Source organism: Bombina bombina, chromosome 2, assembly GCF_027579735.1.
Source record: "Bombina bombina isolate aBomBom1 chromosome 2, aBomBom1.pri, whole genome shotgun sequence".
Lineage (NCBI taxonomy): Eukaryota > Metazoa > Chordata > Amphibia > Anura > Bombinatoridae > Bombina > Bombina bombina.
The window spans coordinates 362,022,495-362,039,400 of NC_069500.1; the positions used below are offsets into that span (position 1 = coordinate 362,022,495).

General features: G+C 37.5%; 1 protein-coding gene across 1 annotated transcript in view; it reads left to right on the forward strand.

The window, feature by feature from the left end:
* Positions 1–16,906, forward strand: part of CCDC62 (coiled-coil domain containing 62) — a gene marked incomplete at its 5' end in the record, with an annotated part of 328,381 nt that overhangs the window by 141,518 nt on the left and 169,957 nt on the right. The window contains one exon of the mRNA XM_053699771.1: positions 6,282–6,388. Within this exon, the coding sequence (XP_053555746.1) occupies positions 6,282–6,388 (107 nt within the window). The remainder of the gene's footprint in view (positions 1–6,281; positions 6,389–16,906) is intronic.

Sequence of the window (16,906 nt, forward strand, 5' to 3'; positions counted from 1 at the left end):
AGTTGACATTAAATTACTGTCTTGGAAGGTTCTCTTTCTACTGGCTATTGCTTCGGCGCGCAGAGTCTCTGAAATGGCTGCCTTACAATGTGAGCCTCCTTACCTAGTATTTCATGCTGAGTTAGGCTGGGTTAGGTTTTCTTCCTAAGGTCGTTTCAGATCGCAACATCAATCAGGAGATTGTGGTTCCTTCCTTGTGTCCTAATCCTCCTCCTTCGAAGGAACGGCTACTTCATAATTTGGATGTGGTTCGGGCCTTGAAGTTCTATCTTCAAGCTACGGAGTTTAGACAGACTTCTAATTTGTTTGTTGTCTATTCTGGGAAGCGTAGGGGGCAGAAGGCCTTGTCCACTTTTTTATATTTTTGGTTGAGGAGCATTATTCGCTAAGCTTATGAGACAGCGGGACATAAGCCTCCTCAGAGGATTAAGGCTCATTCAACTAGAGCAGTGGCTTCCTCTTGGGCCTTCAAGAATGAGGCCTCTATGGATCAGATTTGTAGGGTGGCTACCTGGTACTCCTTAGATACCTTTTCTAAATTTTACAAGTTTGACGTTTTTGCTTCAGCTGAAGCAGCTTTTGGGAGAGAGGTTTTGCAGGCTGTGGTGCCCTCAGAATAGGGTCCACTTCCTTTTTTGCCATGCCGTTCATTCAGTGTCCTCTGGAGCTTGGGTATATGTTTTCCACAAGTAAGGAATAAAGCCGTGGACTCTCCTCATATTAAGAAGGAAAACATAAATTATGCTTACCAGATAATTTCCTTTCCTTCTGTATGAGGAGAGTCCACAGCCCCCGCCCGTATTCTCTGAAGGGCTGACCTAAATTTTGTTTTGTTCTTTTGGCATCATTTATACTTTGATATTTCTCCTACTGTTCCTTGTTCCCTTGGCAGAATGACTGGGATATGAGGGAAGTGGGGGAGGTATTTAAGCCTTTGGCTGGGGTGTCTTTGCATCCTCCTGGTGGCCAGGTTCTGTATTCCCACAAGTAAGGAATGAAGCCGTGGCCTCTCCTCATACAGAAGGAAAGGAAATTATCTGGTAAGCATAATTTCTTATTGGTGCAAATCGAAAGGGTTTCTCTTGGAGTCGGGTGAGGGTTCCCCAGATTTTTTCTTTTCTTCAGGATGGCCTGGAGAAAGGTTTGTCAGTACTCTGAAGGGTCAGATCTCTGCACTGTCTATTCTTTTACACAAACGTCTGGCAGATCTTCAATCTTTTGTGCAGGCCTTGGTCGGAATCAGACCTGTGTTTAAAGTTGTTGCTCCTTTTTGGAGTCTTAATCTTGTTCTTAAAGTTCTGCAGCAGGCTCCGTTTGAGCCTATGCATGCAGTTAATATTAAGTTGTTATCTTGGAAAGTTTTGTTTCTCCTCAGGCACCTCTATACCCTTGTGTCATCTTCTCTTTCCAGTCTTCGGCTGAATGACTGGGGATTATGGGAAGAAGGATTGATACTTAACAGCTGTGCTTGGGTGTCCTGGTGGCCAGGAGTTGAATTCCCACTAGTAATTGGAATGGATTTGTGGACTCTCCATGCCAGGATAGAAAGAAATCATTTATTTATTCATCAGGTAAGCATAAATTTTGTTTTTACATTTCTTTTAGTTTGAGACAATACTTTCACTACTGGCTGAGAGGGAAATAGGAAATCACGCAATAGTCTCATGATCAACTGGTCAGCCATTTGTTATCTACTGGTAGATCTCCATTCTAGAGTGATATAAAACATATTTATTTGTCTCTAACAGGTATTCTAAGTCTCATCCTAACCCTTAGTTTTGTGGGAATATCAGTTATCTTCATACCATTCCTAATGTCATTCATGTCCTGCAGATTCTAATCCAGGAACTAAGAAATTCAGTGAGATAAACATTTGCTCACAGTGTATTCAAAGTGATGTTTCTTTAAAAGTCCAAGTAAATAAATCCTGTATGAGTACTCAAAATACAGTTCAGAAAAACATGCAGAGAACATAAGATGAAGCTACCTAGTGTTTTAAAGTGTTGTAATAATTAATATATACATATAGCTTAAAATAATTTAAGTAACCACATGGCATATGTTTATAACTTATTAGAAACAGCGCTGACAAAAGCACGGATTATGTTAAACAAGGGGATATTATTCATTATAATTTATTAATAAATTATAACGAAACAAAAGCTGGAGGCAACAATATACAGGTAGCCCTCAGTTTACGCCGGGGTTAGGTTCCAGGAGGAATGGTTGTAAATCGAAACCGTTGTAAATTGAAACCCAGTTTATAATGTAAGTCATTGGGAAGTGAGGGAGTTAGGTTCCAGGCCCCTCTCAAAATTGTCATAAGTAACACCTAATACATTATTTTTAAAGCTTTGAAATGAAGACTTTAAATGCTAAACAGCATTATAAACCTAATAATATAGATTGTATCATCATCAAACTAAGTTTAATTAACAAAAACATTTGCTAAACATCACCTAATAAAATAATTACACAACAGACTGCATCATCATCAATCTAAGTTTAATGAAAAAAATGTTTTTTTACTTGCATTTTTCTGCAATAAGTTCTCTGCATTGTTAGCATGTTAGATAATATTAGGTCTGCACCTATTCTATGCATTTCAATCTGCAGTGATCAATAAGCAGTTAGGCACCCTCACCTCAAGCAGCTGGACAGGAAGATAATAGGGAAGTGGCTGCTAGATATTGTTTGCTCAATAGGTCTGGTCTGCTCTGTGTACACAGATCAATTTCAGGCTGTTAAACTTGCTTAACTTTGCTGAAACACAAGCGGACAGCTCCACCTACTGGCTATTTTAATTAGTGCACCGCTTTCCAATAGCAGTCACATGACTGAAAAAAGGTTGTTATTCTGAAATGGCGCAAATTGAACCGGCGTAAACCGAGGGCCACCTGTAGTTAAAATTTTTATTTAATATATTTTATAAGCTAGTAAAACAGCAAACATACTCCAATGATACTGATCCACTGGGACGTCTTCCAAAATGAAATATATTTAAAGGTAAAAGTTCATGCCCATGAATTATAAAAGTCACAATAAAACTGTGTCTAAGTCCCAAAGAGATGGATGTACAAGAGTGTATATGTTACACTGTGCAAATATAATCCTTCAAATTATTAGGTGAATATGGTGGTTAGTTTACGGGTTTATTTACCTTAAATCCACAGTCCCACTTGTATTTAGGGATGGCAGTTAATTACCTTAGTAGTCTTTCCTCATGTATGTTAAATCCCCTCTGCGGGTATAACCGCATCTTGGGGGCTGGTATACACTCACCGCTGTCTATTTAGCAGTTACTTTGGCCAGGTTGCACTTGGTCTGGTGGTATGTACAACTCAGATTGAGCTGACCAGAGTATTATGTACATGACTTGTGCAGGCGTCACGTAAGGTCACAGTTCAACCATCTAATACAAAGGATTAAAAATGTATATGATGTGAGTGGCAAACTTAAATTGCAGCTTATGTATACTTGCAGACTTGCAGGTCTCCCAGACTTCACAGTGCCAATCCTCAATAATCTTTTGTGAAAAGGGATACCTCCCTCTTTTCAAGGGTTTAACTCCTCAGGGTAGGTTAAAGTAGGTGGAAGATTGGTATATATACAGGCAGTCCCCGAGTTACAGACATCCGACTTCAGTACAACTCGTACTTACAAACAGAGAAAACAGAGCTTTATCGCCAATCCTTCTATCCAGGATAATCCAATTGTCACAAGAACAGAAAGTTATGTGAATTTTTCTGAACAGGGGCACAGATAGCAAAACAAACTTTTCCCTGTGCTATACAAAACAAAAAAAAAGTTTGGCTACAGTTTCACCTAAAAAAGTGCCTCTTCCAACTTACATACAAATTCAAGTTAAGAACAAACCTACAAAACCTATCTTGTTCGTGACAATTGTCCTGGTCTACGCGTTTCGTCCTTTCTTGGGCTTTATCAAGACATATAGTCACTGGTGACTTTGCTGCTTTTAAAAAGTCCACGTTTTCATTTGATTGGTTAACTCAATCTCCAATTGTAAGTCTTATATAGTGTATATATATATATATATATATATATATATAGTATAGAATATATCTGTTTAAGTTATGTTTCAATAGTAACTAATCGTTATGTGTGGAAGCATTGTTGCTTGAATGAATAGCTGTTGCAGTAATGTCCACTTAACTACAGTGAAAACCCCATTTTAATGCTCTTATATATTTTACACCTGAGATGAGCTATTTTTAAAATACCAGCTTAAATGTATGACATTTAATTGGAGATTGAGTTAACCAATCAATTAAAAATATGTCCTTTTTAAAAGCAGCAAAGTGACCAGTGACTATATGTCTTTAAAAAAGCCCAAGTAAGGGTGAAACGCGTATACCAGGACAATTGTTACTTATGCAGCATATGCCAATCTGCCACCTACTTTAACCTACCCTGAGGAGTTCAACCCTTGAACAGAGGGAGGTATCGCTTTTCACAAAAGCCTATTGAGGATTGACACTGAGAAGTCTGGGAGACCTGCGAGTTTGCATGTATACATACGTTGCAAAAAAATACCAGCAATTTAAGTTTGCCACTCACATTGTAAACATTTGTAATACTTTGTATCGGATGGTTGAACTGTGACCTTACGTGACGCCGGCACGAGTCACGTGCATAAAGTTCGGTCAGCTCAATTGGAGTTGTACTTTCCGCTAGACCAAATGCAACCCGGCCAAAGTAACTGCAAAATAGGTTTACCCGGACACGAAGGAGACAGCGGTGAGTGTATACACCCCCCTAAGAAAAGGTTATACCCGCCGAGGGGATTTAACATACATGTGGAAACGGACTACTAAGGTAATTAAACACCATCCCTAAGTACAAGCGAAACTGTGGATTTAAGGTAAATAAACCGTAAACTAATCACCACATTCACCTAATGATTTGAAGGATCATATTTGCAGTGTAACATATACACTTGTACATCCATCTCTTTGGGATACTGGTTTTATTGTGACTTTTATAATTCATGCGCATGATCTTTTACCTTTAAATATATTTCATCTTGGAAGACGTCCCAGTGGATCAGTATGCTTGGAGTATGTTTGCTGTTTTACTAGCTTACAAAATATATTAAAGGGACATAATACTCATATGCTAAATCACTTGAAACTGATGCAGTATAACTGTAAAAAGCTGACAGGAAAATATCACCTGAGTATCTCTATGTAAAAAAGGAAGATATTTTACCTCACAATTTCCTCAGCTCAGCAGAGTAAGTTCTGTGTAAAAAGTTATACTCAGCTGCTCCCAGCTGCAGGTAAAAAAATTAAAAAAAAATTAAGAAATGAACAGCAGCCAATCAGCATCAGCAGTGCTGAGGTCATGAACTCTTACTGTGATCTCATGAGATTTCACTTAACTCTCATGAGATTTCATAGTAAGCTTCCTTTACCTGATTGGTGAAATAATATGAGAGTGCACGATGCTAGTCCCTTCAGATGTCCCAGGACAGACACACTAAAATGCTGCTTAGAAATCCCTTACAATGGGAGGTGGCTACTGAGGAACTTTTGAGGTAAAATATCTTTCTTTTTTACATAGAGATGTTCAGGTGATATTTTCTAATCAGCTTTTTACAGCTATGCTGCATCACTTTCAAGTGTTTAAACATTTGGGTATTATGGCCCTTTAAATAAGATTTGTAACTATATTGTTGCCTCCAGCTTTGTTTCGTTATAATTTATTAATAATCACTTACAGAATAATATTCCCTTAACACAATCCGTGATTTTGTTAGCGCTGTTTCTTTTTTGTTTGTTACATTTATTTAGTTGATCAAGAGGGGTCACTGAGAAGCAGCAGGATTTGATTTCTTTGGGCGCTCTTATTCTTTATTTTTCTATATGTTAATAACTTACCTGAGGTAATAAAATCAGTTTGCAAGAATGCTGACATGATGTTGTAATATCTTAAACAAGTAAACTGGTATTATAAACCCTTATTTAGAAACTGGTTTCTCGGCTTTATAGACTTCATTGTGTAACACGTGTTTGGAAATCCTATTATTAGTTTAAAATATATTTCACTTAGGTGAACGAGACCGTACAGTATATGTATATTAGACACTACTTGCAACATAAAGTATCTTCTAATTCTTATGAGTTTCTTAAATATACTCAGTGTATAGATGATTGAAATTGTATTGCACAAATTAATTCATAAATACATATACAAACATAAAATGTTTTGCATCACATTTCTTATCAAGGTTAAAAACACACAATCTTTTCATTCTTAAGATTTATGTGAAACAGCAGCATGACCTGCAGTTTCTGCATCTGACGCTGGAAAGCTCACAAGATTTTCAGAATCACAAAATTGATGAAGAGAAGGATGATGAATTGAGGTAAATATTTTAGGGTTTATTTCTTGATTCCATACATGTTGAAATAATGTAAAATATTTGAATGTGTCATTGTGTTCCCAATTATTATAATAATTACAAAAGCTCTTTCTGATAAATGGAAAACAAGGATACTTTAAAAAGTGGTACTATAAAGCCAAGAATCTGAAATAAATTATTGCAGATTGCTAAGAGTACAGTCCAGCAAGCAAAGCAGGGTAATTTACAGATATTTAGAAAGCAAAAGGTTATCTGTAACCATTTCCAAAAGGCACAGTCCATTATACAAGCAGGGTCATCCATAAATATTCAAGCAGTAAAAGTTCAAACTGTTGAAATTTCCACCAAGGGGATTTTAAGACCTGGAGAGACTTGTCTCTCGTTCTGGTCATTATACAGAAATAGTCCTTAAAGTTATGGTAAACTCTCCTCTTTATCAAAACAGATCCAGAATGTTAGGGATATTTTAGATGGAGTTTAATTTATCAGTTGTAAGGATCTTGCGCTATAACTTACTTTTTAATATAGATATGAAATTCAAATACTTCACGCTCTGCCTACTTCAAAAGTCAAATTCTGTGAGCTAATGGTTTGAATTGTTCTCCAATCCGCGCTTTTCCCCATATGGCACTTTTGTTGTAGCTAGAGTACTGATAGGAGAAATTATAGCGCATCTTCATTACAATTGATGAATTAAACTCCATCGGAAATATTACTTACATTTCAGATCTGATTTTATAGGGGAGGGTTTACCATCACTTTAAGTGTGTGTGCATAGGGGAGAGAGCAGCTCTATTTGTTGATACAGTCCTTTTGGATTTATGTGCCTTGTTTTTGGTTATCAGTGCTTTCTCTATCATTAGGGAATATTTTCCATCCGGATAAGAAGGTTTCAGAATTTCCACTTTTTTTCTGCCTGAGGTGGTTTTTACTTTTAATTTTAATTTTTGCCTCTTTCATAATACGAGCCATTTCTCCTGGTATTCAACTCCTGGCCACTTGGAGGAAGCAAATATTCCCTAACATTCCAAGAGCTATTAACAACCCTCCCACCTCTCTGGTATCTCAGTGTTTGTCTCCCCTGGAGAAAGGTTAAGAATTGAGATGCTCCAGATTTTTTGTTGACAGGGTTCTCAAACGTACTTTCCCCTTACAGAGCCAGGAATAGAAGAGAGGTTAGTGTGGCGTATTGGGTAGTGACAAAAAACACCCTCTGGGAGTAAGTCACAATCCTTCCACAGGTGTCATGCATACTTGTTGCTTAGCAGCCTCCTGTTGGATTGTCATAGCAATTCTCTCAGAAATCCTCTGCTTTTGCTTGCTCAGCACTCGAGGGGCTCTCTTCTGGAATCCGTTAATCTACAGCTACATATCTCAGCAGAGTGGGTGCTGTTCAGGAAGTGGAATGTGCACTCACATAGCCCACACTCTTTTAGTTGGTATACCTCCATGTGCATTACAACCATGGGAAAAATATCTATACAGTATACACAAGCCATTATTACTGTTAATGTATTTTATTTACAGTATATAGTGTGTCATATAGTATTTGAGATTTCTGACAGGACCATTGTGTTTGGCCACATGTATATTTTTAAGTTATTTTATTTAACATTTTTCTGTGTAAGTCTGCCCTGTTTTTGAGTTATTTTTTTCTGGGCTCCGAGCAGCATAGTCTCTTCTTATAGCCCTTGCGTTATTTACTATTCGCTCCCGTACTCCTGGTAGAGTGATGAGTTTTCTGTATCCTCCATCTGTACTAAAGAGCTGTGCTATTGCTTATGTTGGGTATGGGGGAAAACCTTATCAATTAAAATTCTTTAATTGTAAAATGTCATTCGTGATATTATTTAGCTAAATGTGAAAAACATTGCTTTAACTGCCTTGACCAGAAGATCTTGACTCTGAAATGTGCATATTTGGTTTCCAATTCTAGATATTTTTATTTTCACTTCCAGGTAAAAAAGTTTTCTTTGACCCTGGTTTGCATGCCATTACTCTACAGTAACTGGAGAAAGTGGCCTTTTTTACCTTATAATAATAGGTGTAACAGAAGGAACAGTCTGACTAATCTAATCTTTTTTAGTTTCTTCGTCCATTTAGGAACCAGTTCTATTCAACTGGAAGAGATCTAAGCAAACTAAGAAACCTTCCTCCTCTAAATCAGCTTGGAAGTACAGTTCCCAATCCAGATTCTATTCTGGTGAGGAGTGCATCAAGCTTTTTTCTGAGGATTAGGTTTCAATCTGTTCAAGACAGGTTTTAAATATACTTTCTTAGGGTTATAGAATTCGCTTCATTCAAGAGTTCACTGGGAGAGTTTTTTTTAAATTTTATATACAGAAAGAGCCAGTGAAAATAAATGTCTTTTTTTCAGTCTATTTCAATTTGTGGCTCTTCCTTTTGCACTAGCTACAGCTCTCAGGATTTCTGTATTGGGTCTGATAGTTATTACATCAGATACCATTCCCTTTTCATGATTCCATATTCTTATTTTTCAACCTTGCATGCTAGACAATGGTGCAAGGGTTACACTCTTTTTTTCTCATAGGATGTTTTTTGGATACCAAAGTGAAATAATCTCTTTATCCTGGTGGATAATTCACCAATTCTGTTCTCTGAGAGCATCTTTATTTTGCTTCACTTGGACAATAATTACTACAAATGCCATTCTCTTGAGTTGAGGTGCAGTTTAGGAGTCCTGAGGAACACAAGGGTTCTGGTCTCCTCAAAAGGTGAGGTTACCAATAAACTTTTTGCAACTTCTGGCTTTACAGAGTTGGTCTCCTCTCAAGGAGAGACTTGTCTCTGTTTTTAATCAGATAGTGTCACAGCTGTGACATATAACTTGCATCACCTATGTTGCTATTGTTATTATTTATTTATAAAGCCTCAACATTTTATACAAAGGTACAATACAATAAAAAAAAATTTGCAATAAGACATTAGGTAAGACTATACAATGTACAGCACTACACTTACATTGACAAACAAACAAAAGGAGAGACGCACCCTGCCCTTGAGCACAATCAGTTGTAGATGCACTTTTATACAAAGCTAGTTAGAGAGGCTCTCAAGCTTACAATCTAAGGAAAGAGGTGCAGCAGATGTGGACCGATGTTTAAGGAAAATGAGCCTGGCAGAGACATTCATGATGGATTGCAGGGGGGGTGGAAAGGTGGTTGCTTGGGAGACCAGGCAAGACAGAATTGCAGTGGATAAGAATCTTAGTTGTGTTTTGAGTGAGGAAGTAAAACATTTTAGGGATTTTTAAGGTGTAATCGGCAGGAGTTAGCTAAGTACTTAATGTGGGGAGCAAGTGTCAAGTGTGACCCCAAGACAATGGATGGTCAACAGTGTCAAAGGCTGCAGAGAGGTTTAAACTGATTAACTTGGCAATTTTGGTAGAGTGTTGAGGGCGAAAGCCAGATTGCAAAGGGTCAAAAATATGATTACATGAGAGAAAGTGTGATAAGGGTTCATAAACTATCCACTCAAAAAGTTTTAGAGGCGGGGGGCGGAGCCAGCACTGAAGCTTGTATAGCTCCGGCTATTTATCACTTATAAATATATAATTGACCGTTCAGTTCAGCCCAAGTTATAGAAAACAGTGTGGCCAAAGTTTTAAGTAACTCGACTAAGAAGCCTCAAGCCTCGAAGGCACCTGCAAGTAGCGAGATCCCATATAATGGCGGTAAGGAATTTGGCGGAACGAGACAGTCCCACAATGTAACTTTTGAGCCTTACCTTTTTAGAGGCATTACACAGCCTATTATTTGATCACTTCTCGAGTCTCGAGAGGAGCATGATGACAGTGTGGGAAGGTACTACGAGTACTGACATATAACGCAATATACAGCGCACTTTACCGATAGTTCCAGAAACCGCTCCAGACCTGAAGCCTAAGGAAAGACCGATAGATTGGGAAATAGCTGAATTAGCTCAATCCGAGCCTGAGCAGGATGTAGCTGTAGCTGCATTGCGGGGAACCGCTTACAGCTTGGATCAGCAGCGACAGGAGACTACTGCTGACATGACTGTATCTGATAGGCAACAGGGGCATAGAGAGGACAACATGGAGTCCACCATGAGCTCAAGTGTTCCGGAGTACTTAAAGGCCACAAAACCCAGTATACAGACTGAACACATCTGGAAAGCCCTACATATGGAAGGAAAGGCACGCCTTTGTGAGTGTTTGCAGAGAGATGCCTTAGCTTCTATACTCGTTGATGAAGGGCGAAGTGGGTCGCAAGTAAAGCTGCTCTCTCCCCCTTTTGGATCACCAGCCCTCCTGTTCTTTCCAAAGAGTCGCAGATCAACAGACTGTTCTAGGATAATTCTTCGCTGACCCGACAACATCCAGGGGATACATATATTTGCCCCACAGGCATGGAAGAAGGGTGAAGGTTAGGACTCTGGATATTTACGTGACTGAAGTGGGTCAAATATGGTATTAACTGTAACTCCTACAGTCCATAAGTTAACTTTACTACTATGCTACCAGTTAGATTTGTCCTGCCTTTCCTACCTCACTCATTTGCGGTGAGATTACTGCAAGGGTTACTATTTACCTATGTTACTGACGCTCGGCAAGCATGGTATTGTCTCTGTAATTTCTATGATGTTCAAGTCTGCGAAGCAGTCAATCCCATTATAGTCGTGTTATCTTTACTATTTAATCTATATAGTTATATATTAGCCTAGTTAAATGTTTAGCAAAAGTATAAGGTTGACTGTGAGCCCGTGTATAAATAATATGCTTCTGGTCTTGTGTGGCACTATTAGTTCTTATTTCAGACAGTCATTATGCATGTTATGTTCTTGTTAAATGACATAAGTTGAAGCAATTTTGGCTATACTAGTCTACATTAACATAGTTTTAGCTACTCCACTCAGTTCTGATGTTCAATGAATCTTACACTCATAGCCTGGTTAAAAAAATGTAGACTTCTGGTTCCACCTATAATCAGAATTATAACCAGTAGTTTCTTACTATGCATTTGACAATACATAGAATGACAGGGGGATTATATTAGCGTAACTAGATGAATGTATTATCTTTTGGGGTCATAGGCGCATCATTAACTTACTAGACTTTATTTATTTAGTATACCTCCAGTCTTAATTACTATATAACAATGTATGTGCAGTATATTAGGTTTTTGGAAGATCTCCCCTATATATGCCAGTGCGTGTTGCCGTGCTGCTATCGGCTGAAGCAGCATGGCTTCAAAAGATTCATGTGCGAGGGCGTATCTCTCTAGCTTAGTTAACTCTAGAACAGCCCTTCCTTTTACTCTCCCGTATGGCAACCTAAATGCACCTCTCCCAGACTGTAGGTGTTGATGAGTATAGCAATTATTTAACACTAAACAAATGCTAGTGTCTGTCTATAGTCAGTTTGATTCTTGGAGACTATAGCCCTACACTTCCATGTATATAGTTTTTTGGCATCCAACTCACATTTAGAAATGCTATAAACCCAAAGTTTGGCAAGATATTATATGCTGTTTACTCCCACCTTACCTGAATTTATTTGCCTAGACACATGTATAACAATTTTATCTACTGGTAAACAGTTACAAATGCCTTTGTTTACATCTAATCTTCAAAATAATCCCTACAGTTCTCAGAATACCTAGGTATATACAACATGGGGCCTGCTAGCTACATGATTATACTCACATAAATAGCCCTGGTGAACTAATTTCAGTACCCTGCCTATGTTTAATTGCATACTTGTTCAACACATGGATCAAATTTATATGGTACTATATATGACTCTCAAAATTCCCGAATGGCTCCTTTTAAACTCCCCCGTCCCCCACCCGCCCACTAATGTACTCTGGAAATACTTAATTGTGTTCAGAGGCTAATTCTGCGGCTTCTCTTGCCAATGCCGCAACCATAACGATACTTTTCTAAGATAAAAAAGCTTAAAAAACAGTTTGTATTCTATATATCATACAGTTATATCGTGCATTACTACATGTGTATTCTATTAATGTTATATAGAATCAAGGAACATTTTCAATAATTCATACTTGCATATTCCACCATACCACTCAAAATACATAGCTACAGGATAGCAGATCTTTATTGAGTTGCATAAAAGGTTATTCATATTCTGCTTACACGTACCCTAAACAGGTCTATCTTTTATATATATTTTTGTTCAATATTAATAGTTTTGTTCTCCCACAGATTTAATGCTGTCATAGCTGATTGAGGTCCATAAGTGACCTCCTAAGATTGGGGAGGACAATTCCATCTCTCCAAGAAAAAATAGAAAATGTGAGGTTTATTTTTAGCATGTCTAGCAAAACCGTGATGTAACGGATATGATTATATATTTTGGACAAAGTGCTTTTTTCTGCATTTTTGTATAACACTTGAAATTTCACCTGTCTGTTATATTACATATTTAACCTCAATAAAAATATTATAACTGAAAAAAAAAAGTTTTAGAGGCGAGAGTGAAGAAGAGTGATTGGGCAATAGTTGCAAGGGGTTGGAGGATCGAGTGACTTTTTTTTAAGAATAGTTGAGGTTAGAGCATGTTTGAGGGATTATGGAAATGAATATATGCGTGAGGATGGGTATAGGAGTAGGGGAAAGGGAAGGTAGCAGTTGTGAGGGAATAGGATCAAGGGGACAGGTAGTAAGATGGAAAGATAAAAGGAGAGCAGAAACCTCCTCCTCTGTATTATGAATGAATATGCTGAGTTTTGGAGTAGGCTGAGTTACAACTTTTGCAGTAATTTGTGAGATGTCGATATTGTTGATGTGGCAGGAGGTTAGTTACTTTCGAATGTAGTCAATTTTAGGTTTGAAATGTATTGAAAAGTCATATGCTGTGTGAGAAGTGGCAATGGGAGGAGGGGTAGGGCACAGGAGGGTATTAAAAAACAAAAAGGAGAGAGAAGACGCTTTGGATTGAGGTACACAGATGAAATAATATTTGGAATTGTTTAGGGTGGATGAGTAGGAGTGCAGCATAAATTTGCAATTCAAGAATTTGGCAGAGGAGCTAGATTCTCTGCAGTGCGGTGCATTTTGAGTGGTGTGTGTTTTCAAAGTTGGGTGTGTTTCTGTTGGGCACAAACTATGGAAAGAGGGACAATTTTGTCACTGGCGGAGGTCAGAATGGAATTCTAAAGAGAAATTCTTCAGGACAGGAAAGGGAGGAGATTGCAGGGAGAAAGAGGTTTAGAGTGTGATAAAGTAGTTCTGTGTTTATAGTGTGTAAATTCTATGGAGTCTATTTGAAGGGTAAGGTGGTGGGTGTGCAGTTGGTGTAGTGATGTTGCATTTCAAGAGATGGCTGTCAGAGAAGGGAAATGGGTAGTTCATAAACTGAGCACAACAATGGTGGCTGAAGATTAAGTCAATTGAGTGGCCTCTTTGTCAGTGGAGGAATTAGTCCAGTGTGAGAGACCAAGTGATGAAGTGAGCTCCAGTAAATATTAGATTTTCAACCAGATTGTAAGACAGTAGGGGGGCTAGTTATCAAGCCGTCTACTTTTCTGGCTTCGCCGGCCCAATACGTCCGCCTAAGCTCGCCTACCTTCGCCGCCGCGGACCTTGAATACGTTCGCCTAAGTTATCAAATAAAGCTGTCAAAAAGCCGCGGGGCGATGAGCAGCGGACTGTGACAGTTATCACTCATCCGATCTCGCTGCCCTTCGGCTTTTTCCCAGCTTTATTGCTAGCCTGTCACTAAGCACTCACACTAAACTGCACTGTTCTGCCCCCTATACCGGCGCCCCCGGAGCCCCCCGCAACTAAATAAAGTTACTAACCCCTAAACCGCCGCTCCTAGACCCTGCCGCAACTCTTATAAATGTATTAACCCCTAAACCGCCGCTCCTAGACCCTGCCGCAACTCTTATAAATGTATTAACCCCTAAACCGCCGCTCCCGGACACCGCTGCCACCTACATTATACCTAGTAACCCCTATCCTGCCCCCCCTATACCGTCGCCCTCTATTATAAAATTATTAACCCCTATCCTGCTGATCCCGCACCTCTCCGCAACTAAATAAATAGTTTAACCCCTAAACCGCCGCTCCATGAACCCGCCGCAACCTATAATAAATTTATTAACCCCTATCCTGCCCCCCACTACGCCGCCGCCACTGTAATAAAATGATTAACCCCTAAACCTAAGTCTAACCCTAACCATAACGCCCCCCTAACTTAAATATTAATTAAATAAATCTAAATAAATTAACTCTTATTAACTAAATGAATCCTATTTAAAACTAAATACTTACCTTTAAAATAAACCCTAATATAGCTACAATATAAATAATAATTATATTCTAGCTATCTTAGGATTTATTTTTATTTTACAGGTACCTTTCAATTTATTTTAACCATGTACAATAACTATTAAATAGTTATTAACTATTTAATAGCTTACCTAGCTAAAATAAAGAGAAATGTACCTGTGAAATAAATCCTAACCTAAGTTACAATTACACCTAACACTACACTATACTTTAATAAATTATTCCTATTTAAAAATAAATACTTACCTGTAAAATAAACCCTAAGATAGCTACAATGTAATTAATAATTATATTATAGCTATTTTAGGATTTATATTTATTTTACAGGTAACTTTGTATTTATTTTAGCTAGTTAGAATAGTTATTAAATAGTTATTAACTATTTAATAACTACCTAGCTAAAAGAAATACAAAATTACCTGTAAAATAAATCCTAACTTAAGTTACAATTAAACCTAATACTACACTATCATTAAAATAACTAAATAAACTACCTACAAAGAACTACAATGAAATACAATTACATAAACTAACTAAAGTACAAAAAATTAAAAAAGCTAAGTTACAAAAAATAAAAAATTAAGTTACAAACATGTTAAAAATATTACAACAATTTTAAGCTACTTACACCTAATCTAAGCCCCCTAATAAAATAACAAACCCCCCCCAAAATAAAAAAAATCCCTACCCTATTCTAAATTACATAAATTTCAATGCTCTTTTACCTTACCAGCCCTTAAAAGGGCCATTTGTGGGGGCATGCCCCAAAAAGTTCAGCTCTTTTGCCTGTAAAATAAAAATACAACCCCCCCCCAACATTAAAACCCACCACCCACATACCCCTAATCTAACCCAAACCCCCCTTACAAAAACCTAACACTAATCCCCTGAAGATCATCCTACCTTGAGTCGTCTTCAGTTCCGAGCCACCGATGGAACTGAAGAGGACATCCGGAGCGGAAGAAGTTAATCCTCCAAGCGGCGCTGAAGAAATCTTCCATCCGATGAAGTCATCATCCAGGCGGCGCTGAAGAAGTCTTCGATCCGGCCGATGTCATCTTCAAAGAGGCGCTGAAGAGGTCTTCTATCCGGGCGAAGTCATCTTCCAAGCCGGGTCTTGAATCTTCCTTCCGCCGACGCGGAACCACCTTCTTCACCGACGGACTACGACGAATGACGGCTCCTTTAAGGGACGTCATCCAAGATGGCGTCCCCTCAATTCCGATTGGCTGATAGGATTCTATCCTATGAGTGAAGACGATTCAAGGTAGGATGATCTTCAGGGGATTAGTGTTAGGTTTTTGTAAGGGGGGTTTGGGTTAGATTAGGGGTATGTGGGTGGTGGGTTTTAATGTTGGGGGGGGGGTTGTATTTTTATTTTACAGGCAAAAGAGCTGAACTTTTTGGGGCATGCCCCCACAAATGGCCCTTTTAAGGGCTGGTAAGGTAAAAGAGCTTTGAAATTTATGTAATTTAGAATAGGGTAGGGATTTTTTTTATTTTGGGGGGGTTTGTTATTTTATTAGGGGGCTTAGATTAGGTGTAAGTAGCTTAAAATTGTTGTAATATTTTTAACATGTTTGTAACTTAATTTTTTATTTTTTGTAACTTAGCTTTTTTAATTTTTTGTACTTTAGTTAGTTTATGTAATTGTATTTCATTGTAGTTCTTTGTAGGTAGTTTATTTAGTTAATTTAATGATAGTGTAGTATTAGGTTTAATTGTAACTTAAGTTAGGATTTATTTTACAGGTAATTTTGTATTTCTTTTAGCTAGGTAGTTATTAAATAGTTAATAACTATTTAATAACTATTCTAACTAGCTAAAATAAATACAAAGTTACCTGTAAAATAAATATAAATCCTAAGATAGCTATAATATAATTATTAATTACATTGTAGCTATCTTAGGGTTTATTTTACAGGTAAGTATTTATTTTTAAATAGGAATAATTTATTAAAGTATAGTGTAGTGTTAGGTGTAATTGTAACTTAGGTTAGGATTTATTTCACAGGTACATTTCTCTTTATTTTAGCTAGGTAAGCTATTTAATAGTTAATAACTATTTAATAGTTATTGTACATGGTTAAAATTAATTGAAAGGTACCTGTAAAATAAAAATAAATCCTAAGATAGCTAGAATATAATTATTATTTATATTGTAGCTATATTAGGGTTTATTTTAAAGGTAAGTATTTAGTTTTAAATAGGATTCATTTAGTTAAT